General features: G+C 36.7%; 5 protein-coding genes across 8 annotated transcripts in view; 2 read left to right on the top strand and 3 right to left on the bottom strand.

Moving 5' to 3' along the window:
* Positions 1 to 12,636, top strand: part of LOC129313546 (60S ribosomal protein L23a-1) — a 99,683-nt gene extending 87,047 nt beyond the window's left edge. The window contains exons 1-4 of one of the 3 annotated variants that reach the window (XM_054956761.1): positions 10,371 to 10,454; positions 10,543 to 10,600; positions 11,526 to 11,889; positions 12,294 to 12,636. In XM_054956761.1, coding sequence (XP_054812736.1) covers positions 10,585 to 10,600; positions 11,526 to 11,889; positions 12,294 to 12,378 — 465 coding nt within the window. In that variant the 5' untranslated portion in view covers positions 10,371 to 10,454; positions 10,543 to 10,584 and the 3' untranslated portion in view covers positions 12,379 to 12,636. Of the gene's footprint in view, positions 1 to 10,370; positions 10,601 to 11,525; positions 11,890 to 12,293 lie in introns of those variants that run through there. The other 2 variants (XM_054956762.1, XM_054956760.1) reach the window with 2 other exon arrangements.
* On the bottom strand, positions 69 to 5,849 carry LOC129313543 (UDP-galactose/UDP-glucose transporter 5-like). 2 transcript variants are annotated; one of them, XM_054956749.1, is made up of 11 exons: positions 5,364 to 5,844; positions 4,574 to 4,687; positions 4,311 to 4,403; positions 4,147 to 4,212; positions 3,591 to 3,689; positions 2,250 to 2,329; positions 1,698 to 1,810; positions 1,160 to 1,248; positions 866 to 952; positions 713 to 781; positions 69 to 631 (listed from the first exon to the last, which is right to left on the bottom strand). In XM_054956749.1, exons 1-11 carry the CDS (start codon positions 5,520 to 5,522, stop codon positions 518 to 520), a joined length of 1,083 nt encoding a protein of 360 aa, XP_054812724.1. In that variant the 5' UTR covers positions 5,523 to 5,844; the 3' UTR covers positions 69 to 517. The 2 variants fall into 2 exon arrangements, 1 of the variants encoding a protein (XP_054812724.1); XR_008594001.1 differs by having other exon boundaries at positions 561 to 631; positions 866 to 960; positions 5,364 to 5,849.
* On the top strand, positions 6,637 to 9,409 carry LOC129313541 (monofunctional riboflavin biosynthesis protein RIBA 3, chloroplastic). The gene is given in 8 exon segments (XM_054956747.1): positions 6,637 to 7,005; positions 7,089 to 7,398; positions 7,579 to 7,800; positions 7,947 to 8,272; positions 8,387 to 8,516; positions 8,612 to 8,908; positions 9,010 to 9,025; positions 9,028 to 9,409. Coding segments are annotated over 8 exon segments (1,599 nt in total). The 5' UTR covers positions 6,637 to 6,949; the 3' UTR covers positions 9,270 to 9,409.
* A 954-nt stretch (positions 12,637 to 13,590) lies between the features above and the next one.
* Positions 13,591 to 14,082, bottom strand: LOC129313194 (RING-H2 finger protein ATL64-like). The gene has a single exon (XM_054956163.1). The coding sequence runs from the start codon at positions 14,080 to 14,082 to the stop codon at positions 13,591 to 13,593; it is 492 nt and encodes a 163-aa protein (XP_054812138.1).
* Positions 14,083 to 14,555: 473 nt separating this feature from the next.
* Positions 14,556 to 16,641, bottom strand: LOC129313815 (uncharacterized). Its single transcript, XM_054957223.1, has 2 exons — positions 16,500 to 16,641; positions 14,556 to 15,393 (listed from the first exon to the last, which is right to left on the bottom strand). Exons 1-2 carry the CDS (start codon positions 16,536 to 16,538, stop codon positions 14,653 to 14,655), a joined length of 780 nt encoding a protein of 259 aa, XP_054813198.1. The 5' UTR covers positions 16,539 to 16,641; the 3' UTR covers positions 14,556 to 14,652.
* Positions 16,642 to 19,043: the final 2,402 nt, after the last annotated feature.

The following is a 19,043-nucleotide window of genomic DNA, read 5'->3' as shown; positions in this document are numbered from 1 at the left end:
AACTGGCCTTGTTTACTTATTTTGTTGTATCAAAGCCTTTAGCTAAAAATCTCTCGGACAGACAAATATCGCAGGAAACTCAACCGGTATATATCTTATAAAATATTCTTTGGCATCAAATGCATTGCCAATTAAAATATTAATTATTAAATCAACAACAAACCAGGGACATCACAAATCTTCCACCTTCCTTTATACTCATACTGGAAACCCAATCACAGAATCAAAATGCTAGAGCGAACGCTCACATTTCAAACTGTATGCAATTCGTTTGGCGTCAGTAAGTCAATAATTTGATCTCCCCCACTGAAAGATTAAGGGGTTAACATCCTCTGAGCTCTCGATTGTCATGATGGTGCTAACAAACAACCTGCTGCGGCGGGTGATGTTGGTTATGACAAACCACCAGCATTATCCAAGACATGAGACTTCGAATGTGCCGTACTGAACATAGAACTGGTGCTGCCTCACCAATAAAGACAGAGCAACTGGTAACAGAGAAGACATTGGACCTCTATTATGGAATTGACTTAACATTAGAACCCTCGTTTCGTACAGGTTCTGAAGATGGGGCCTTTTGGGGTGCTTTCTTCAGGAAGCTTTTAGCGTAAAGGGAGCCAAAGACAATGACCTGATTATGAACAAGTGTTACTACGTTTGTTCCTAAGATTCTTTGAACAAAATGCTTAGAAAAAGTAAAAGTGGGTCTTACAGCTCCAATCCATTGTTCCAAGCTAAGAGGATGGGCAAACCATGCACATGACAGCATAATGCTTACCAACTACGGCAATTGAAATGACAAAACATTAATCAGATGAATAATTGCTGAATAATGTAAAATGATTTGTTTTATAGCTCTGTTTACCTGTCTTGTAGTCATTATAGTTGCAAATGTTAGAGCACCAAAAGTGCGAATTGTGTAGGAAATAAAAAATTGACTAAGTGTCGCAACCTGCAAAACTCCGCATTATAAAATAAATTCTTAGTGAACTAAGGATAAAGAAAAGGAAATTTTTTTTTTCTTTCTTCCATTTGAGTTAGGGAAAAAAGCAATGTGATATGATAATTTGTTCAAATAATCAATTTTTTCAAAGAAAGACAAGCACAGACAATATTATCAGCACTTGATTATATTTACAGCAGGGGGAAGCCAGCTTACTGTTGAAAGCAATGCTACGTCAAAGAAACAGTCATTATGGCGATAAACAAACTCAACTGCTGGGACTAAATTTCCTTGTAAGATAAGACCTACATAAAAAATACCAAATGTCACAAGAATGACTTTCCAACCACGCAATAATTTGTGAATATGGACCAAAATATTCTTGCTATAGGGAATAAAATCTCATTAAAAAGAAAAGGAAAGTAAAGGAATGTCTGGTAATCTTAGAATGCTGGCCAAGTACCGTAGGCTTAACTAAGAAATATGTGTTTTACTTGTACTTCTAACATATAAAGTTACTCATTCTGAATGCTTGGGGTTCATTGGTGAACTTTCTGTTATTGCAGATTGCAGAGAATAAATTTAGCTTGAACACTTCAGGTTTCCAAATATCATCCAGAACTCCTAGCTAATCAATCTACAATGAATTTTCATCCTAAAAGTTTAACAATTTTTCATTAAAAATACACTGATATAATATTCATATGACAAGAATTGTTTAAAACCAGATTAGCTGCAACTATCCAAAACCAACCTGTCAGGCTAAGAACACAAGAACAGAAGGTAACATAAAATATCTGGTTTTGTATCTCCATGTCATAACCTTTAAACAGCTTATCTTGGAATGTGCTTGTAAACCCATCAAACCTATTAAAGACAAACAAATCAATATCTATGCATTAAGAGATTCATGTGAATCACTTTTGATAGCAAATTCTCGAAGTTAATTGGTAAAGGCATAAAATTAGTTGTATGGTTATCAATGTGAAAGAATGTGAAAACTCAAACTGACCAAATAAGGCTTAAGGATAGCATGCTTGTTTCAGAGTACGATCATCAGTACAAATCAAACCAACAATTGTTTAAAATGATTACATTGAGTGCTGTTAAAGAGAGGAAGAGGGAGAAAACCCCAATTGTTGGGTAAGTAAGCTACGCCTTTCCCCCAACATCAAGAATAGTTTAACAAATTATATAATGCAAGTCAGTATGAGCAAAGGCAGTATTCATGTTTAAAATTTTTCACCAAAAAAAAAAAAAATTAAATCACTCGTCAAAATAAAAAGGATTACTTTTGTAGCCATACCCAAGATAACCAATCATGAGGAAAGCGCCCCAAGCAGTATTTTCCCTTCCTCTATTATATGGGCTTATGTCAGATCCTGCCTACATGAAAAACGAATTAATAATTTAGTTTATTACAATAATGCTCCTGAATTATTGGGGTTCTGATGTATCATCAATTGCATGGTCAATCAAGCAAAAGTAAATAAGAAAATATATCCTAGAACAATAACCCCCCCTCCAACTTTTTCTCTCCCCCTCATCCTATTCCTCTTACGAGCATCTATGTGGAATCAAAACACAACTCACTTAAGCACCCCATAGTACTTAATGGGGGCCTAAGGCATCTCGTGCTACTTGCTCTCCGTTAATAAGCCCTTTGGGAGTGTAAAACATCCTTATGACTACACTCTATGACTCTTCACTTGCTTCTTTTCCAGTCAAAACTCTATCAATTAGAACCCTCTATGAGTAGTCTTTTTCAGAATTGCCTACCACTAGCTTTGATACCAATTGATAGGGATCCAAGTAAGATGGGGAACCCTCCCTAATGAACTAGCTATTGAAATGGAAAAACCAACATACTTATGTACCCTATAGAGCATCCGTTGCTGTTTAATGAAAGACTCAGGAATTTCATACTATCTTGGTCTCTCATAATCATGGGTGGCTTCTTCCACTAAGTGGATGGTCCAATGCAGTCTATTGCAATGGTAAGCCATCCAATTAAATTCGATGATTCAAATTTAACAGTTTAAAAGAAGAAAATATAATTTAGAGAGAGAAACTCTAAATAACCCACCAAACCTGCTCCTACCCTTACGTACCCTTCACAAAAGTTTATCACCTTGTCAAGAGCTTCAAATCAAGCCAAAGAACACCTCAATTGGATTTTTTTCCTAGAAAAAAAGGTATGAATCTTTCAAGTTAAGTGAAAAATCTAGAGATGACCAAGTGAATAGTAACCTCTGATTGAAAAGAAGATTTTGAAACTTTTGGCCCTATATAAACCCTAATTGGCTCTAAATAAATTTAGCAGGACAAATTCTAAGTCCAAAGTTACATTGAAAAATGCCAAGACTTCTAAAGAAGAATTTAGCATCCCTTGTTCTTATGGGCAAAATATTGCTATTCGTGTCAGCTCATAGACTGGTTCAGAATGATCTGAGAACCTTATTTTAGTAAGTCTTGTTTCATTTTTATTGATACACTGTTTATTGGGAAAAAATCCATTCATGTACCTTTGGCATACAGCCATGTAGGCAATATGAAAATTGTTGATTTTTGAAGAGATATCAATCAAATGCAGAAAGAACGAAGGAGACAAAAAAGAAACTCAAGGAGCAAAGACAAGAATAATTACAGGATATAGGATGAAAATTGAGCAGCCCAGGGTCACCAAAAATGCCAAGAAATAGTCATTGCCCACATAGCTCTTCTGCATTATGATAGTGCCCCAGATCTGTATAAAGTATAAATGCAGGCTTAAAATTAGTCTTGAGCAAAAATTTCAGTGGAAGAATAAACCATGAAAAATGCCGAAACACAGTGAAATAAGACAGAAATATAAAGATTTTATCTAAGCTTTAATCCAAAAAAAGCTGGGAGTAAATAGAACTTATGAAGTAAGGAACAAGATAGTTTGACATGTTTGTATCCTCACAACACACATATATTCCCCAAGAAACTGTCTTTTGTATGCCATATTCAAAATCACAGGATAAAGGAACCGTAATGCAGATCAAGGATTATATGCCCAGAAAATCAGAGACCGGATTAGAGCTATACCAAATACACCAATCAGCTAAGAGTCCCATTTATCACAATTGAAGAAATTCAATATAAATGGGAAGAATAATCACAATAAGAAGCAGCTGAAATATTCCACAGCTAAAAGAACAAAGCTAAATTTGACTTACCATAACTGGGATCATTTTAGCACACTTTGCAAGGGTCTGAACAGGGAAACTAACATATTTAAGGGCCTGGATCAAGAAATATGATCATCAACTTAAAACTGATAAGGATAGCAAGTTTATATGAACTTCAAAATGTATTGATACACAGAGCGAATGCAGCTTACCTCATACTGACAAGTTGTGGTCAGGATGTTTGTTACTGACACAACACAGTACTTGTAAATAGGAGCTGCAGGAGTTAATGCTTTTTTACTGGCCTATAATAAAATGTGAAAATTACCCAGTCACAGATGATTGAACTCTATATTGCAGGTTTTAATTTAAAGCACTACGAAGTGTGACACAACAACTGCATTTCTGCAGCTAAACCAGCAAATTAAAGCTACGCATGCAGATGACAGTATTACCCCATATAAGATCAGCTTACCAGTAAGGAACCAGCAGAAACAGCAGTTGTTGTGATACGGTTGCAGAAAACAAGAAATAGTGAATATTTGAAGTACTCGTTATCTACCCCATAAGGAACTCTCATGATCTTCTCCTGCAAGAACAATATATATATATATAAGCACACTACTTGTTCATATGTTAAACTATGGAAACCAAAGAGTTGTTATTATCCAACGAAGAAGACACAACGAAGAAGACACAAAGAAGCTGCAAGTTAACTAAAAGTAAAACAAATATTTGAAGATGAGTTGAATCTAACTTGTGCGAACCACTTATAACAGGTTTATACATCATACAGTCAAACAACCATTGAGAAGTATTAGGATTTAAGGATATTTTATCAACAACGTACCGACTCATAAGACATTTATACAAATAGCACCGCACATGATATTTCAGCAACTCCTTTTTGAAGCCTAAACAAACAAAGAATACTCGAACATGCGAATAAATTACATGTGCTACGCTAGGAGTCCACGCTTGGGTTGGTCAAGCAAACCAGATATAAATGGATAACCAATATGATTGGTTAAATTATAGGATCCAGACAGCAAAATGTGCCAAAAGAAAATCTCAAATTCAATGGAAGAGTCGTTGAAATCAGCAAATCTAATTGGTAATCGCGTACGAGGCTACGGTTCAAACCCAAAGAAATAAGCGAAATCAGCATTTGTATGAAAGGATTCAGATTCGTGAACTTAAACCTGCAAAATGAGGGGAAAAAAAGCAAGCAGAAATGATGCGAACAAGAGGTCGATAGAACAAACCTGCAAAACACCATAGGTGACGAGTGTGACCATGATTCCCGACACCGCAAATATGCCTTTACAGAACTTGTTCTCCCTCCAATCACCTGCCAGAGAAGAGGTTAATCCCGCCATAGCCCAAGAATGACACGCACATAAAACATGAGAAAACCAGGGCATAAGGACACAGCCAGGAAAGTGGCGCGAAAGAAAAGTAAATAGCGCGGGACACTAAGCTTGGAGAAATCGGACAAAGGGAAAAGCGTATTCTGATTCTTCCATCGAGAGTGATAACGTTGGACTGAGAGAGCGAAAAACAGAACAGAAAGGGATTGGCCTCTCAGCCTCAGGCGTCTCGCTTTCTCCGGCACGCCTTTCTCAACCTTGGGCTGCCACGTCAGCCTCCGCCTTCACTGAATGGTTCAACGGCTCTCAGTTTGGGACTGTTCTTCGTTTGACTGACGGGCCCGACAGGCGGGTCCTCTGAAACGAGCCACACCCGTTAGTCCTCCATGATTCGGATCACAGTGTTTGTAACCAAAATGAACCCTTTTTTTTAAAAAAAAAAAAAAAAGAAATACATCAAATGTTGGTTTAGTCTTTAGATTCTATCCACCACCCCTGCCGGATTTGAATTTTATAGCCCATTGGAGGTTGACATGAAGAAATGGAATAAAATGGAAAAAATGATGTTATAATTATATGTGAAATGTCTTTCAGGCCCCCTGAAATAAGGTAATTAAAAGAAATAAGTATAATTGAGGGTCCAAACATCATAGATAAAAAATGAAGTTGAGGAGTCCTATTTTTAGTTGGGTTTGACAATATTTAGATCTAATTCTGGCCACAAAAAGTAGTAATTCAAGTGTCAAAATAACTGTATGAAAAAGGTACTGTTGAGCAACAATGACAAAAATATAATAAATATTACATATCTTCGTTTGTACCCTGTTGAGAATATTTTTATCAGATTAAATAGAGGGGTTTACTATGCACATCTGACCCCACTTTATGTCAGATCCTACTGGCTCTCCAAGCATTGTGTTTAAATTGTCTATAAGAATAACTTAGCATTATTTAGAATTTAGATAGTAGATTTTATATTAAATTAAATGAACTGTGGGAGTGATTAGCATGTGAGACACTCATTTCATTTCTATAATATCATGAAATTTAGGAGGGGGAAAATTTGAGTGCATCTATCTATATCCAACAATCGAATTGGACACTGACCAAAAGGACAAAGCACGTACGGTGGGCGACTTTCAGTTTATCTTGCTTCCTTCTGGTGTTCAGCAGAATCGTGTAGGTGTGAACTATACGATTATCCCACGCCACTAGTGCCAACTTGTGGCTCATATAGCCTAAGCACCTCAATGTTTGAAACATAGGATAATGTTTCCTTCTGCAAAAAGGGGCTAACGAGACCGCATCAACTAGCGGTGCTTCTTCTTTCGTTTTTTTTTTTCCCCCTTTTTACTTTTCTGATCACAGGGACCTGAAAAGAAAAAATGAAGTTACAGGACTGATGAAACGATAAAAACTATATAAACGAATTCGCAAATAAATTTTTCGATTTCTGGGGGTGAACTTTCAAGCCTAAGTTGATGGAATCTGCTTCATTCCCTCGCTTCTTAATCTCCCATGTCATCTACAGCTCAAGGTAGTATTTTTTCTTCCTTTTTCTGATGTGAAGCTTTTGATCAGAGCGTTGAATTTAAGAATAGCATGAATGTTGAGTGGCAGCTTGGGTCGTTCCTCCTCGACACTTCGGAGTATGAGAAGTGGCTGGTGGAAGAAAAGGTTGTGTGGAATCGGGGTTTGTGACGTTGGAATAGGAAACTCGTACGGTGCAAGCAGTGTGAAGAAGAACGAGAATGGGTCAGTGTTAGGTGCGACGGATGAGTCAGCTTCAGTAACATTTGGAACATTAGACGCAGAAATCACACCAGAAACTGCAGATTTCTTTGTGAGTGATGCAGAAGGTGATCCAGACCGTCCCTCCAAAGGTTACTCGTCGATTGGGCAGGCGCTTGACGCACTGCGTCAGGGAAAGGTTGCTTTCATTTCTATAATTTGCCCTTGCCTATCAAAGATTCTATAAATACACATCATTAGTTATTTGTGTTCTGTTCACATAACTGCTGACAAAAATAAATAAATAAAAGGCGGTGAATGGTAATGTGGTATGAGAATGATGGCGTTAATTTGACAAAGCGCTGGAAATTTGTGCTAGTTTGCGATAGTGGTAGATGGTGAAAATGGGGAAATTGAAGGAAATCTTGTAATGGCGGCATCGATGACTAGTCCGGAGCATGTGGCCTTCATGACAAGGCACGGATCAGGGATCGTCTCTGTGGGCATGAAGGATGAGGATCTTCAAAGACTGAAGCTTCCTCTTATGTCACCTGACTCTGAAATTGAGGATTCTTCTGCCCCAACTTTTACTATCACTGTGGTATGTTTCATTCGTGAGCTTGCAGCAGCAAACAGAACAATATGCATATTTTTTGGTCAGAGTACTTTCACATTTCTATTGAGCATTTCTCATTAGGAAGAGGGCACTTTATTCTGATAAAAATGTTTAAATTTCAACGTATTTAGGATGCGAAATTTGGCACTTCGACAGGCGTATCAGCTGCAGATAGAGCAAAGACAGTTCTTGCATTATCATCTCCAGACTCACAGCCAGAAGAATTCAGAAGGCCAGGTCATGTGTTTCCCCTTAAATACAGAAATGGTGGTGTTCTCAGAAGAGCAGCTCACACTGAGGCTTCTGTAGATTTGGTCACCATGGCCGGCTTGAGGCCCGTCTCAGTTCTTTCAACCCTTGTTGATGAAACTGATGGTTCCATGGCTTCCTTACCTGTCCTCCAAAACTTGGCATCACAACACAACTTACCAATTGTTTCAATAACTGATTTGATCAGGTAGGCAATTCTGTCTGTATCCCCCACTCATTAATATACATGCTATACAATAATCTGCTTTAAGGGCATTCATCATGTTAAACTCACAAACTAATCATTATATTCATCATCAAGGTACCGGAGAAAGCGAGAAAAACTGGTTGAAAGAACTAGCTTCTCGCGCCTCCCTACTAAATGGGGTCTATTTCAAGCATATTGCTATCACTCTAAGCTGGACGGAACTGAACATGTGGCTATTGTGAAGGTACCTCTATTATTTCCATTCGTTTTGTGAGTGTAAATTTCACGTGATGTTAGATTGAGAGATAGAGAAAGACTTTCTGAGGCATAAATACACAGGGAGAGATAGGAGATGGGGAAGATGTGTTAGTAAGAGTACATTCAGAGTGCTTAACAGGAGATATATTTGGATCATCTCGATGTGACTGCGGGAACCAGTTAGAGTTGGCTATGAAGTTGATTGAGGAAGCTGGGAGAGGAGTGATTGTGTATCTTCAAGGTCATGAAGGAAGAGGCATTGGACTCGGTCACAAACTGAAGGCCTATAACTTGCAGGATCAAGGTCGTGACACTATTCAGGCCAACTTAGAACTTGGCTTGGCTGTTGATGCTCGTGAGTATGGCATTGGTGCCCAGGTCTGTTCTCTTCTTTTTCTTCCCTCGCAAGATTCCAAGCTTAAAAATGGAATGATGATAGTAATGTTTTTCACTATATATATTCTGATTGTGAGCTGCAGATTCTGAGGGATTTAGGAGAACAATGAGGTTAATGACAAATAACCCCGCGAAGTTCGTTGGGCTGAGAGGGTATGGTTTGGCAGTGATAGGGCGAGTTCCTGTGTTGACACCAATCACAAAAGAAAACAAGAGGTACCTGGAAACAAAACGAACCAAAATGGGTCATGTGTATGGTTCTGATATACAATCACCATTAGCTGGATTCATCAATCCTATTGTAAGTAACAAAGACTTTCCCGACAAACAAGGGTCAACTTAGTACATAGTCAAAGAAAGATAGCTCAGATTTTCATGTTTGAGTGGAACAAATGCGTGAAGCATTTCGTGTTCATTTGTGAAGAATGTAGTCATTTTGCTACTGCAACATTCCAATTACAGGACTTTTTTCTTTCTGGGTAAGTTTTCCTTAGACTTCGACTTTGTTTCTTGAGAATAAAGTGTTTAAGTTAGAAACATGGACACCTTACCCAAGGGGAGAAATTGCCAGTACCACGAGGGGCGATCAGTGTGTATAGGGCGAAAATCTGATGGTGAGGTTTTAGATTTATTGTCATGAGTGATGATTTACTTATGAAAAAGAAACCACAAAAGAGCTATTGGAATAAACATAAAAAACAGATGCGTACAATAAAAACTGGACTTCTGTTTACACTCTCGATTATTGCACTGTATGCTGAAATTATTTATTCCTAAAGATATCCTGTTGATTTTATATAGCATATAACATTATTTTGCATCAGCGATAACTTTTTTTCAGCTGAAACATCCATGATGCCCACCCAAAAAAAAAAAAAAAAATCAATGTGATGTACAAATTGGGCGAGGGAAAAGGGAGGAGAAAGGAGATGAGAGAAAGAGCAAGAGTGAAACAAAGGGAAACAAATAATAACATAAAAAAAACATACAAAGTAAATGAGTTAAGCTATTTATAGGTTAACCCTGGAATTAAACGATAAATATTTTAAAAATCTTAAAAATAAATGTGAATATTTTGAAAGATAAAATTAATTGATAAAATCCTTGAAAGATAATGACAATTGTAAAAAGATAATAGTAAGGGGAAGACTACAGTAATTAAAATAAATGTGTAAATTGGATTTTCAACAACTTCCTAATGTTCAAAATCTTCTAACAATTCTCAAGGATTTGTTTATTATTTTCTTATTTTCATCGAAGTGCAGCTGCAATTAATCTTCTAAAAATCAATTTCGCTTAATACCTCCCCTACAACTTTTGAATCTAGCCTCATCAAACAATTGGACTACAAATTGGGCTAATGGGCTATTTTATAGACCGAAAATAGAAATGGTCATGTCTAAGGCCCATTCCTAAATCTCCTCCCTACGTGCTTATTGGGCAAGCCTATGGATAATTTAGTTACCGCGTCCATATAAGACTCCCGCCTTCTTATCCAAAACCCTAGATGGCTGCTCCTCCAGCGCAGGTGTGAGGCGGATTTTGAATGCTTTAACTGCAGATGATTTTCTGTTTTCCCGTTTCCTACGGTTAATTCTTACACCTGTTTCTTCTAGGGTTGGAGCATTGAATAGGTAGAGTAACATTTTCAGCAATCCATGGCTCCGTCTAAAGGTATTTCCCTCGTCGCTATTATTGAGTATTTTTAATTTTTTCCCTTTTTCGTGTCAACATTCAATTTGCACCAACGACATTCAAATTCCGGCGAATATAATGATATTGTAATTGAATTTACTCATTTAACGCAAAAAGGAATATACATGTCCTTAGTCGTCCCTGCATTTTCTACACGAGTTCTTTTAGATTCGCGTCAATTCTCTTCACGCTTAATGTATGGGTGTAGACTTTTTGAAGTTTGATGTTGATTTGGGTGAAAGATTGGGTTAATTGATTAATTAGTCGGGATATTTAATCTTTACTACCCAGCTTAGTAGAAATATCATGTTGCTCTTGCAATTCTTATTTTTGAAAAACGATATTATTGACAGCACAGCCTTAGCATGATTTTCTGGCTTAGCTCCACAGCGCTTTATCGTCTATGATGGACTCGTAATATGTTTAGCTGTTAACGGTCGAAGCCAATGTTTGTAGAAGTTAATGAGTATTATTTGTTAATGATCATACAGCCTCAGCACGTTTGTCGACATTGTTAACTCTCTCGATCTTGAGGCCATGCCCAGCTTTAATGTTCGTCACTTTTGTATGTTCTGGTTGTCTTAACACAGTACTCTTTATCCAGTTAGCATTGTATGCTTTTATTTTGTCCAAATGATTGATTTCAATCTCTTTTGTCCTTCTTCGAGTGATAAAGAAAACAGCTTGAAGTTTCACTAAATGCTTTCTGTAACGATGTGGAGAAGTGATTGTATTGCGATAGACTGATAGAGTGCTGTTGATGTTATTCTTATTCTCTGTATAGTAGATGCGTCAAATACTATTGGAATTGATTTTTCCTATCACATGGCTGCTCTAGAGGTTTTATTATTTTTTTTTTTTGAAAATATATATATGGGGTGACTGAATCAAGCCATTTTGTCAGTTGATGGTTCGAAGAAAAATGATCCGAAGGCGCAGGCCTTGAAAACTGCTAAAGCAGTCAAGTCAGGTCCTGCCTTCAAAAAGAAGGCCAAGAAAATCAGAACCTCTGTTACATTTCATCGGCCAAAGACTTTGAAAAAGGCGAGGAATCCCAAATACCCTCGTATTAGTGCTCCACCAAGGAATAAACTTGATCATTATCAGATTTTGAAGTACCCTCTCACTACTGAGTCTGCAATGAAGAAGATTGAAGACAACAACACTTTGGTTTTCATCGTTGACCTACGTGCTGACAAGAAGAAGATAAAGGATGCGGTGAAGAAAATGTATGACATTCAGGCCAAGAAAGTAAATACCTTGATCAGGTGAGTCTTTACATACTGAGGCTTTAACAATAATCAGGTGACTCCGGACCATTGCTGATTACGAGCCATATTGCTCCTTGCCGTCTATGCTCTTCTCATGTCTTGTTAACTGTTCAAGTTAGATATGTGTTGGCAATTTTAGGTTTTCAGTTACGTGTTATATTTATGAGGAAGGAATTTGGAGTGCTTGGCATAGTGGTGACAACTTCACTTGCGGTTATAAGCTTACGATTCTTTTTCTTTTGTTTAACAGTGGTAAAAAGTTGTGTGGGTTTGTATTGAATTGCATATCTGGAGAATTAGTTTGAGTTATGTCGATTGATGGAGCAACTTCGCTGCATTTTCTTCTAAATTTGCTTTATTCTGCTGCATTTCCCCCCTAAATTTGCCTTATCCTGTTACAGGCCCGATGGCACCAAGAAGGCATATGTTAGGCTGACACCTGATTATGATGCACTGGACGTAGCAAACAAGATTGGGATTATCTAAGTGAGAATCCTGCATCGCCTGCGTTATTTTCCTTTCATTTGTTGGTAGGCAGTTTCATGGAGAGATCATTCATAGGAGACTTTCGAAACATGGTTGAGTTCTATACTTCGTTCCTTACTATTTGGTTTATTCATGTTCAATCGTCATTAAGTAGACTTCGGACTACAATTTTGACATGAAGTTTACTTTTAAGCTGGTGGGTTTAAAGAGCCTGCTACCTTTTACTTTAAAATGGGGATCCCGTCTTTTAGCTGAAAATGCGTGGTGATAATAAGAAATGGAAAAATCATGGTCTCCACGGTCACCAGATGGCTGTCCTTATTTTATTTGTATTTGTGATATTTGAAAGCCATGTTTTCAATCCATGCAATATTTTGAGAAAGAAAAAAAAAAATTATTTAATTCTTATAGTTTTGATTCGATTATAATCAATTCTAAACTCTGACTCATAATCCAGTTATTATAATTTTGATTTGATTGTAATTTAGTCTTTAAATTTTAACTTTTACAACTCAATTTTTATAGGATTAGTGATTTAAATATTAGTTTTTATATTTAAAAAAATTATAAAAATTACAATTATGTTAAAATTTAATACTAATATTATCACTAAATTCTTAATTTTTATAAAAATTAAATTTTAAAATAGTTTTAAATGTTAATGTAGTTTAGGTCAGTTGTTAATGAATCTTATAGTAATTAATTTTTTTGTGTAGAATTTGTTTGTAATTTTTTTAAAATTATATGGATTAAATGATAAATTTTTCTCTTGAGAAGTAGAGGCTGGGTTTCTTCGATGGGATTCACAAATTACCCACGCAAGGGAACGCGCCTCACAATGTATACGGGTACGTTTAAGGCAGGAATCCGCTACGGAGGAGTTTATAAAGTCCATGGCTAACGCAGGAAGTTTTGATTGGCGAATTTTTGTTTTATTCTCTCCTTGCATAATCGAATGCAGAGTGTGAAAGTACTTGTATGCCTGGCGTTTCTGTGTTAGTTACCCGTGTTCGCTTCTTGATGCAAGTAGTTATGAAGATGAAAAGCCATCGGATCCCATGAACAAGAGGAAAACGTACATTAGAAAAGTAGAAACGAAAGCGAATCAATTGGAAGTTGGAACTATTGTCGCCTGACTGCTCTATTGTGAAGCCCGTTCTAACGAAAAATCTTGTCTGCTTAACGTCTCTAGCGATGCGTAGGACGTCTCGTCTAGCGATGTGTAGTAAGAAACAGAGCGAGATTATTATGATAGATATAAGATCTACAGAGAGGAGAGCGAAACCATGTATCTATGCAGGAAACATGAAAGACATGCGAACAGCTAGGAAGTCTCTTAACCCATTCTTCTTCTTCAAACTCTCCCAAGCATATCGCACACTCTATGTTGGTTCCCCTTTTTTCTTCTGCCTCATTCTTCTTAAACTGAGACATCGGAAGAGATGATATGACACGCATCTCTAAAGCACGGTCTTGAATCTGTATAGAATGACGATCATCAAGATTTGGCTCGTTCAAATCTCCCCTTGACCTCGAAGTGGGGCTTCTTGAGGAACTAGTGCGAGGGTTTCTATAGAATACACACTGAAATATGCTGTAGAAGGAAAGCATGATGAAGATGGCAGAGAATATGACAAATGAGGATACGCTGCGTTGCTCCCAAAACCAAGAATCATCGTCAGGTATGCCGGAATTGGAAGACATCCCCTCATTATCAGCCCAAGGAAATGAGGCGTTTGCCAAGCATTTCAATTTAGTAAAATTGCAGCTTAACAGGAGGATTACGCAACGGATCGTTGAAACCCAAGTACATCAATCCATATAGAGACGCAAAAATTGGAGGTAAATTTGAGGAATCTCGTATGCTATCGTATTGGATCGATAATATCAAAGTCACCACGCTTTGAAAAAGTCAAAAGATACTTAAATACATTATATCGTGACGTTTATGCAAGACAGACTTGTATGTATTTATTACTAACTTAGTCTACGTATTCTTTATCCAAGTCTGTTATATTTGCATGCCTCTGTTGATTAAAATTTGGCATGGGATTCTCAGACGATAATAAAAGAGAGAGCATGAATTATAGCGTATTAGAACTGGATTTGCCTTTTGTCTCTAAAGTCTAAACATAAACATCAGAATTAAAAACCGACGAGGCTATGTTACTCAAACATCAATCAAAACCAGGGTATGCGATTTACACCAATCACCGAACTCCATTTACAAAAGGGATTTCAAGGCACTAATTGAAACTGCATCAAAATGGCTGGTCAAAGCCTCTGACGCTTGCAATTGAAACTCGCATTAGTAGTCGATTGCCAAGAAACTGCATTACTCAAAGCGAAGTTCAACATCGAAGCTGAAGAACACGTCTCGAGAGCTTTGATCGAAAACCCAGAAGAATTCGAGAATAGAGCCGGGGATTCAAGGTCCTTGATACTGAAAGGTGGAAGCTTTATGGGTTGAATAGGGGGAGGATTTCTCCAGCAAGGAAGCGGACCGGCAACGAGAAGAGTCTGAAGCAACGGTCCTGCTTCCATCACAGACTGAAGCAGCTTTCCTTTTTGAGGCAGAGCTTTTCCTTTGACCAGATTCTCAATAACAACGTTCGCAGGATCACGCTGTGTCTTTTCAGAATTGAAAATACCCACGTTTCGGGAATCAACGACGTTCATGTTTGAGAAATCAGGAGAAGAAACAGCGTCCAGAAAGGAATCAACAGCGGAAGAACCGTGAGAGAGACTGTTGGATTCAGTGATGCTCGAGTTCGCTTTTGTGTTAGGCACCATAATCAGACTCTCGGGAATAACTTGAGGAATAACATTATACTCGGGAATATTCGGTGATGACGAGGTTGCGAGCTTGTGAAGAACTTTCGCGAGTGCTTCTCGAAGTTCGTCTCTTTCATGGTACACAATCTTCAGGAGATCGAACAGTTCCATCTTGAGCTTGTTTGCCGATTCCAGTTCGAGCGTCGCATGGAGAAGCTTCTGCTTCAATTCCTCAATGCCCTGCATAATCAGAAACAGAAAATGTCACCATCATAAAGTTTTCACGCGGACTCATTTATGAACCTAATGAAATATCGTGGAGTGTTCCACACCAAGCCACCGACTGTGAGTGCACGTTACGGGGTGAATCTTGAGCAGGATTATGTAAGAAAACCGGATAAAAAGAACAAGGAAAACGACAACGTTCAGTATGTGGACACAAGGATGGATGCCAGACTTCTTTGCTTTTGGATTGTCATGGATTCTTATTCGCGTAAGTTTAGAGTTTAGTCCCTGTAGAACGATAAAATCTCAGGAATCTTCCAGACTTGCAAATTAAGAAAGATTTTTTTTTAATAGGAAACTATTAAATCATGGAAAATAAATTACGGAAAAAAGGGGTCAACATAAAATCAGTATAACGGAAATTGAAGGACCAGTCAGAAAATTAGAAACGAAAACGCCGGCAATATCAAGCCTATCTTTTCAAAACAAAACCACATTTAACATACATTTGATATGTGCTTTTATCAAATTTAATAAATAATTAAATTTTTTAAATATGCTTTTATTAGATATAAACGAAAAATCAAGTTTCCATAAGGCGGTTGAAATTAGTAGGGGGAAAATATATGGCCTTTTCTGCCTGTTCCGTCGCATTCGCTAAGCAATTTCAGACCAAAGCCAAATTCTGACAGAAGGACATAATTCCCCAACAACGAGGTTTCGTTGTTCCCAATCACATCTTCTCCTCAATACACGCGCCAACACACAATTTTCCAGCGTCAATAGCAGAACAAGTTTATCCTGTAACACGGGTAAACAGGAATCTCCCCGAATCCGAGTTGTGATGGAATAATAAGCAGAAAGAATATGCCAAAAAGAGTTCACAGTCCAGTAGTGACCATGGCCATAGAAAACAGGAGCAGCAAAATTTACTAGACAGAAAGTTTAAAGCTTGAAGAAGAAGATAGAAAGTAATGAAGCGCAGGAGAATGAGAATCGCAAGAGGCAAATTGTATTAGAAGCGAGTGAAAGAAATGGCATTAGAGGCATTGAAAACAGGGAAGCGTAGTGAATGAAGAATCAAAAAAGAAAGGAGGGAAAGCATGGAAAGAAAGACCCACCTCGGCTTCATAGGCCCACAAGGACCCGAGCTCTTCCATTGTTGTAGTCGGAGAGAAGGAGAAGGAGAAGAAAGAGGGGAAAAAATATCAAGGGGTGGATGGGGAACAGGGGGAAGCTCTTATTTATAGAAAAGAAGGTATAGAAAAAAGAGGGGGGGGGGGGAGAAGAAAAGAAGCGAATAGGACAAAGTGGAAGGAGGTGGGTTAGAGACAAAAGAAAGAAGCGAAGTATGTAATTCTAATGAGTCAATTCAATTGAGGAGGAAATAAATTAGGAAATGACAAAACAATATTACTTGCGGGGAAAAAATAGGAAATCCATGTTCTGCAATGTGGGAGTGATTTGGAACTATCCCACTCTTTCAGGGTTAGTGTCTCTCGCTCCAAATAAAATCGCTTTCTGTCTCTCTTTTTGGTCAATCCCTTCATTTCCTTTTATAACCCCTCTCATTAAACCTCTCAACTTTATACGCCAAATCTCCCTCTCCTTTTTCCTTCTTTCGAACCAATATTCAAAACCAACAAAATATGTAGCTCATCTGTTTACGCGCTTTAGACAACTCTACGTGATAAACCATTTTTTTTTTTTACACGAATTCCTTCTATAGTCACGTTACTCCTCACACGATTTAATCAATCATCTTCTCTTCTGTATGTGTGATTATGGTGACAATTATTGGTCGGGTTTTAAAATTTTTGGAATTATCTTCCATTTTTTTCTCCACCGTCTCTTATCATTTTTATTCAAACATTTAAAATTTAAATCAATTTAAGCCGTTACTTGGCTGTCTGCTAAATAATTCGAGTATTTTAAGATTCACACTCACACACGCGTATAGATGGATCAACAAAAATAATGATATAACAACTAAAACTATTTCAAAAGCTGGGCAGCAAAAAAAATTGTAAACTTAATTATTCCTAATTGCAAACAGTTATTCCTCTGATCCTATTTATAAGTCACTCCCAACATATTTTACCAGTGTTAAAAAACACCTTAAAACTCACTAATCCTATCTTAAAATTTAATAAGTTTTAAACTTTATCCTTATTAAATATACATACTTAAATAACATAGTTTCTCTTTCCAACATTTAACGGAAGGTAAAAAAATTTGTAATAAAAATTTAATAACATAACTTATAAATGGAATTAAAAAATATTTCTCTCTACCCTATAAATAGAATTAAATGAAGTATTAAATTGAAGATTGTTGCATCAAAAACGTACTCCCTGTTGATCTTAACCACTGTGGACATCGAGAACAAGTATATTTTGTTAACAGAATAAACCAAGAAAGAATTATCACAACTATATAGCTCAGCTCGTGACTTTTTCTTGTTAAACTTGTTTGGAGTTAGATATTTTACTTCAATTTATTTTAAAACTGATTTTCTTTTACATCATTTAGCCAAAGCTTTCGTCATAACATAAAGATAATAATATACGAGTCTTGATATTGAAATATTTCAGCATTAATAGTAACACGCAATAGTAATGATGGTAATTAAACAAAGATTCTAGGGGATGACAGCGATATTCACGGGTCGATTATCCTGATAAAAAAATAATAATAGTAATCACCAGAGTAACAGTGTATTATTGTGAAATAAGAAAAAAGCGTACATATATTTTTTTTATTTGGAAAAATATATACATCTGCCAAAACTCGGTAATTTTATGTACCTGGCAAAAAAAAAAAAAAGGTTTTTTTTTTTTTTTGGTTGCCTGAGAACATCCTTGTTGATTATTGCAAGGCAAATCCATGTGGATGTGTGTCATGCTTTGCTTACTAGCTGCCAAAACAAAGTGCAGGAATATATTCTTCAATTGTCTCATAAGAAAATAAATAAATAATAAATAAATGTATGTGTGTGGATGTTATTGTTCTTACGAAAATAAAAACGGAGAATGGATTGAATTAATTACATTATCTGAGTATGACAGGGCTGGCTACACTAGATTGAGTCGTGGGAACTGCCCAAGAAAACTGAACTGAACCCAACAGGATATTATATAGTTGACCAGAAATTTCTCTTTAAATACCAAAATTCTCCCTTGACATTCTCATGTGACTTTTTCACCCTTGTGATCGTGGACAAATCAAGAGCAGATATGAACATCAACGGAAGATGAAGATCAAAGTAACAACCCACGTTATCGCCGCATTTTTTTAAGGTCAAATTTTGCGGGAAGTTATTATACTATTAATAAATGATAGCTTAATTACAATTGACACAACTCTAATCATTAACTATCTCTTATTTTTCTAATTATTACAAATAAATATATGTCTACGTTTTATATATGTGTGTGCGCCATTTCTTATTCTAATTTTAAGACTGAAGAAATAACAGTTAAATCTTAAAAAATTTAATTTCATAATAGTTAGATCTCAAAAAAAAAAAATTCTTGACAGTATAAAATGAAAATAATAGTTCAAATAGTTTTTTAAAATTTTTTTCTCAGCTCAGATAGTTGCAAGTGTTAAAAGTGTGTGTTGATTTTTCTAAAACGCTCATTTTAATTATTTATGTTGGAAAT

This window comes from Prosopis cineraria, unplaced genomic scaffold (assembly GCF_029017545.1).
Source record: "Prosopis cineraria cultivar Desert tree isolate PC_DT_omini unplaced genomic scaffold, ASM2901754v1 PC6, whole genome shotgun sequence".
Classification (NCBI taxonomy): domain Eukaryota; kingdom Viridiplantae; phylum Streptophyta; class Magnoliopsida; order Fabales; family Fabaceae; genus Prosopis; species Prosopis cineraria.
This window is presented reverse-complemented; position numbering and strand designations above follow the sequence as displayed.

Bases quoted from the DNA above. Each gene is read 5' to 3' on its own strand.
- LOC129313543 (XM_054956749.1), bottom strand. From the start codon at position 5,522: ATGCCCTGGTTTTCTCATGTTTTATGTGCGTGTCATTCTTGGGCTATG. The intron at 4,213-4,310 runs GTAAGCTGCATT...TTCTTGATCCAG, and splicing joins CCACAACTTGTCAGTATGAG to GCCCTTAAATATGTTAGTTT. The intron at 782-865 runs GTAAACAGAGCT...CAATTGCCGTAG, and splicing joins CTATAATGACTACAAGACAG to TTGGTAAGCATTATGCTGTC.
- LOC129313194 (XM_054956163.1), bottom strand. From the start codon at position 14,082: ATGTCTTCCAATTCCGGCATACCTGACGATGATTCTTGGTTTTGGGAG.
- LOC129313815 (XM_054957223.1), bottom strand. From the start codon at position 16,538: ATGGAAGAGCTCGGGTCCTTGTGGGCCTATGAAGCCGAG. The intron at 15,394-16,499 runs GTGGGTCTTTCT...CTGATTATGCAG, and splicing joins TGTGGGCCTATGAAGCCGAG to GGCATTGAGGAATTGAAGCA.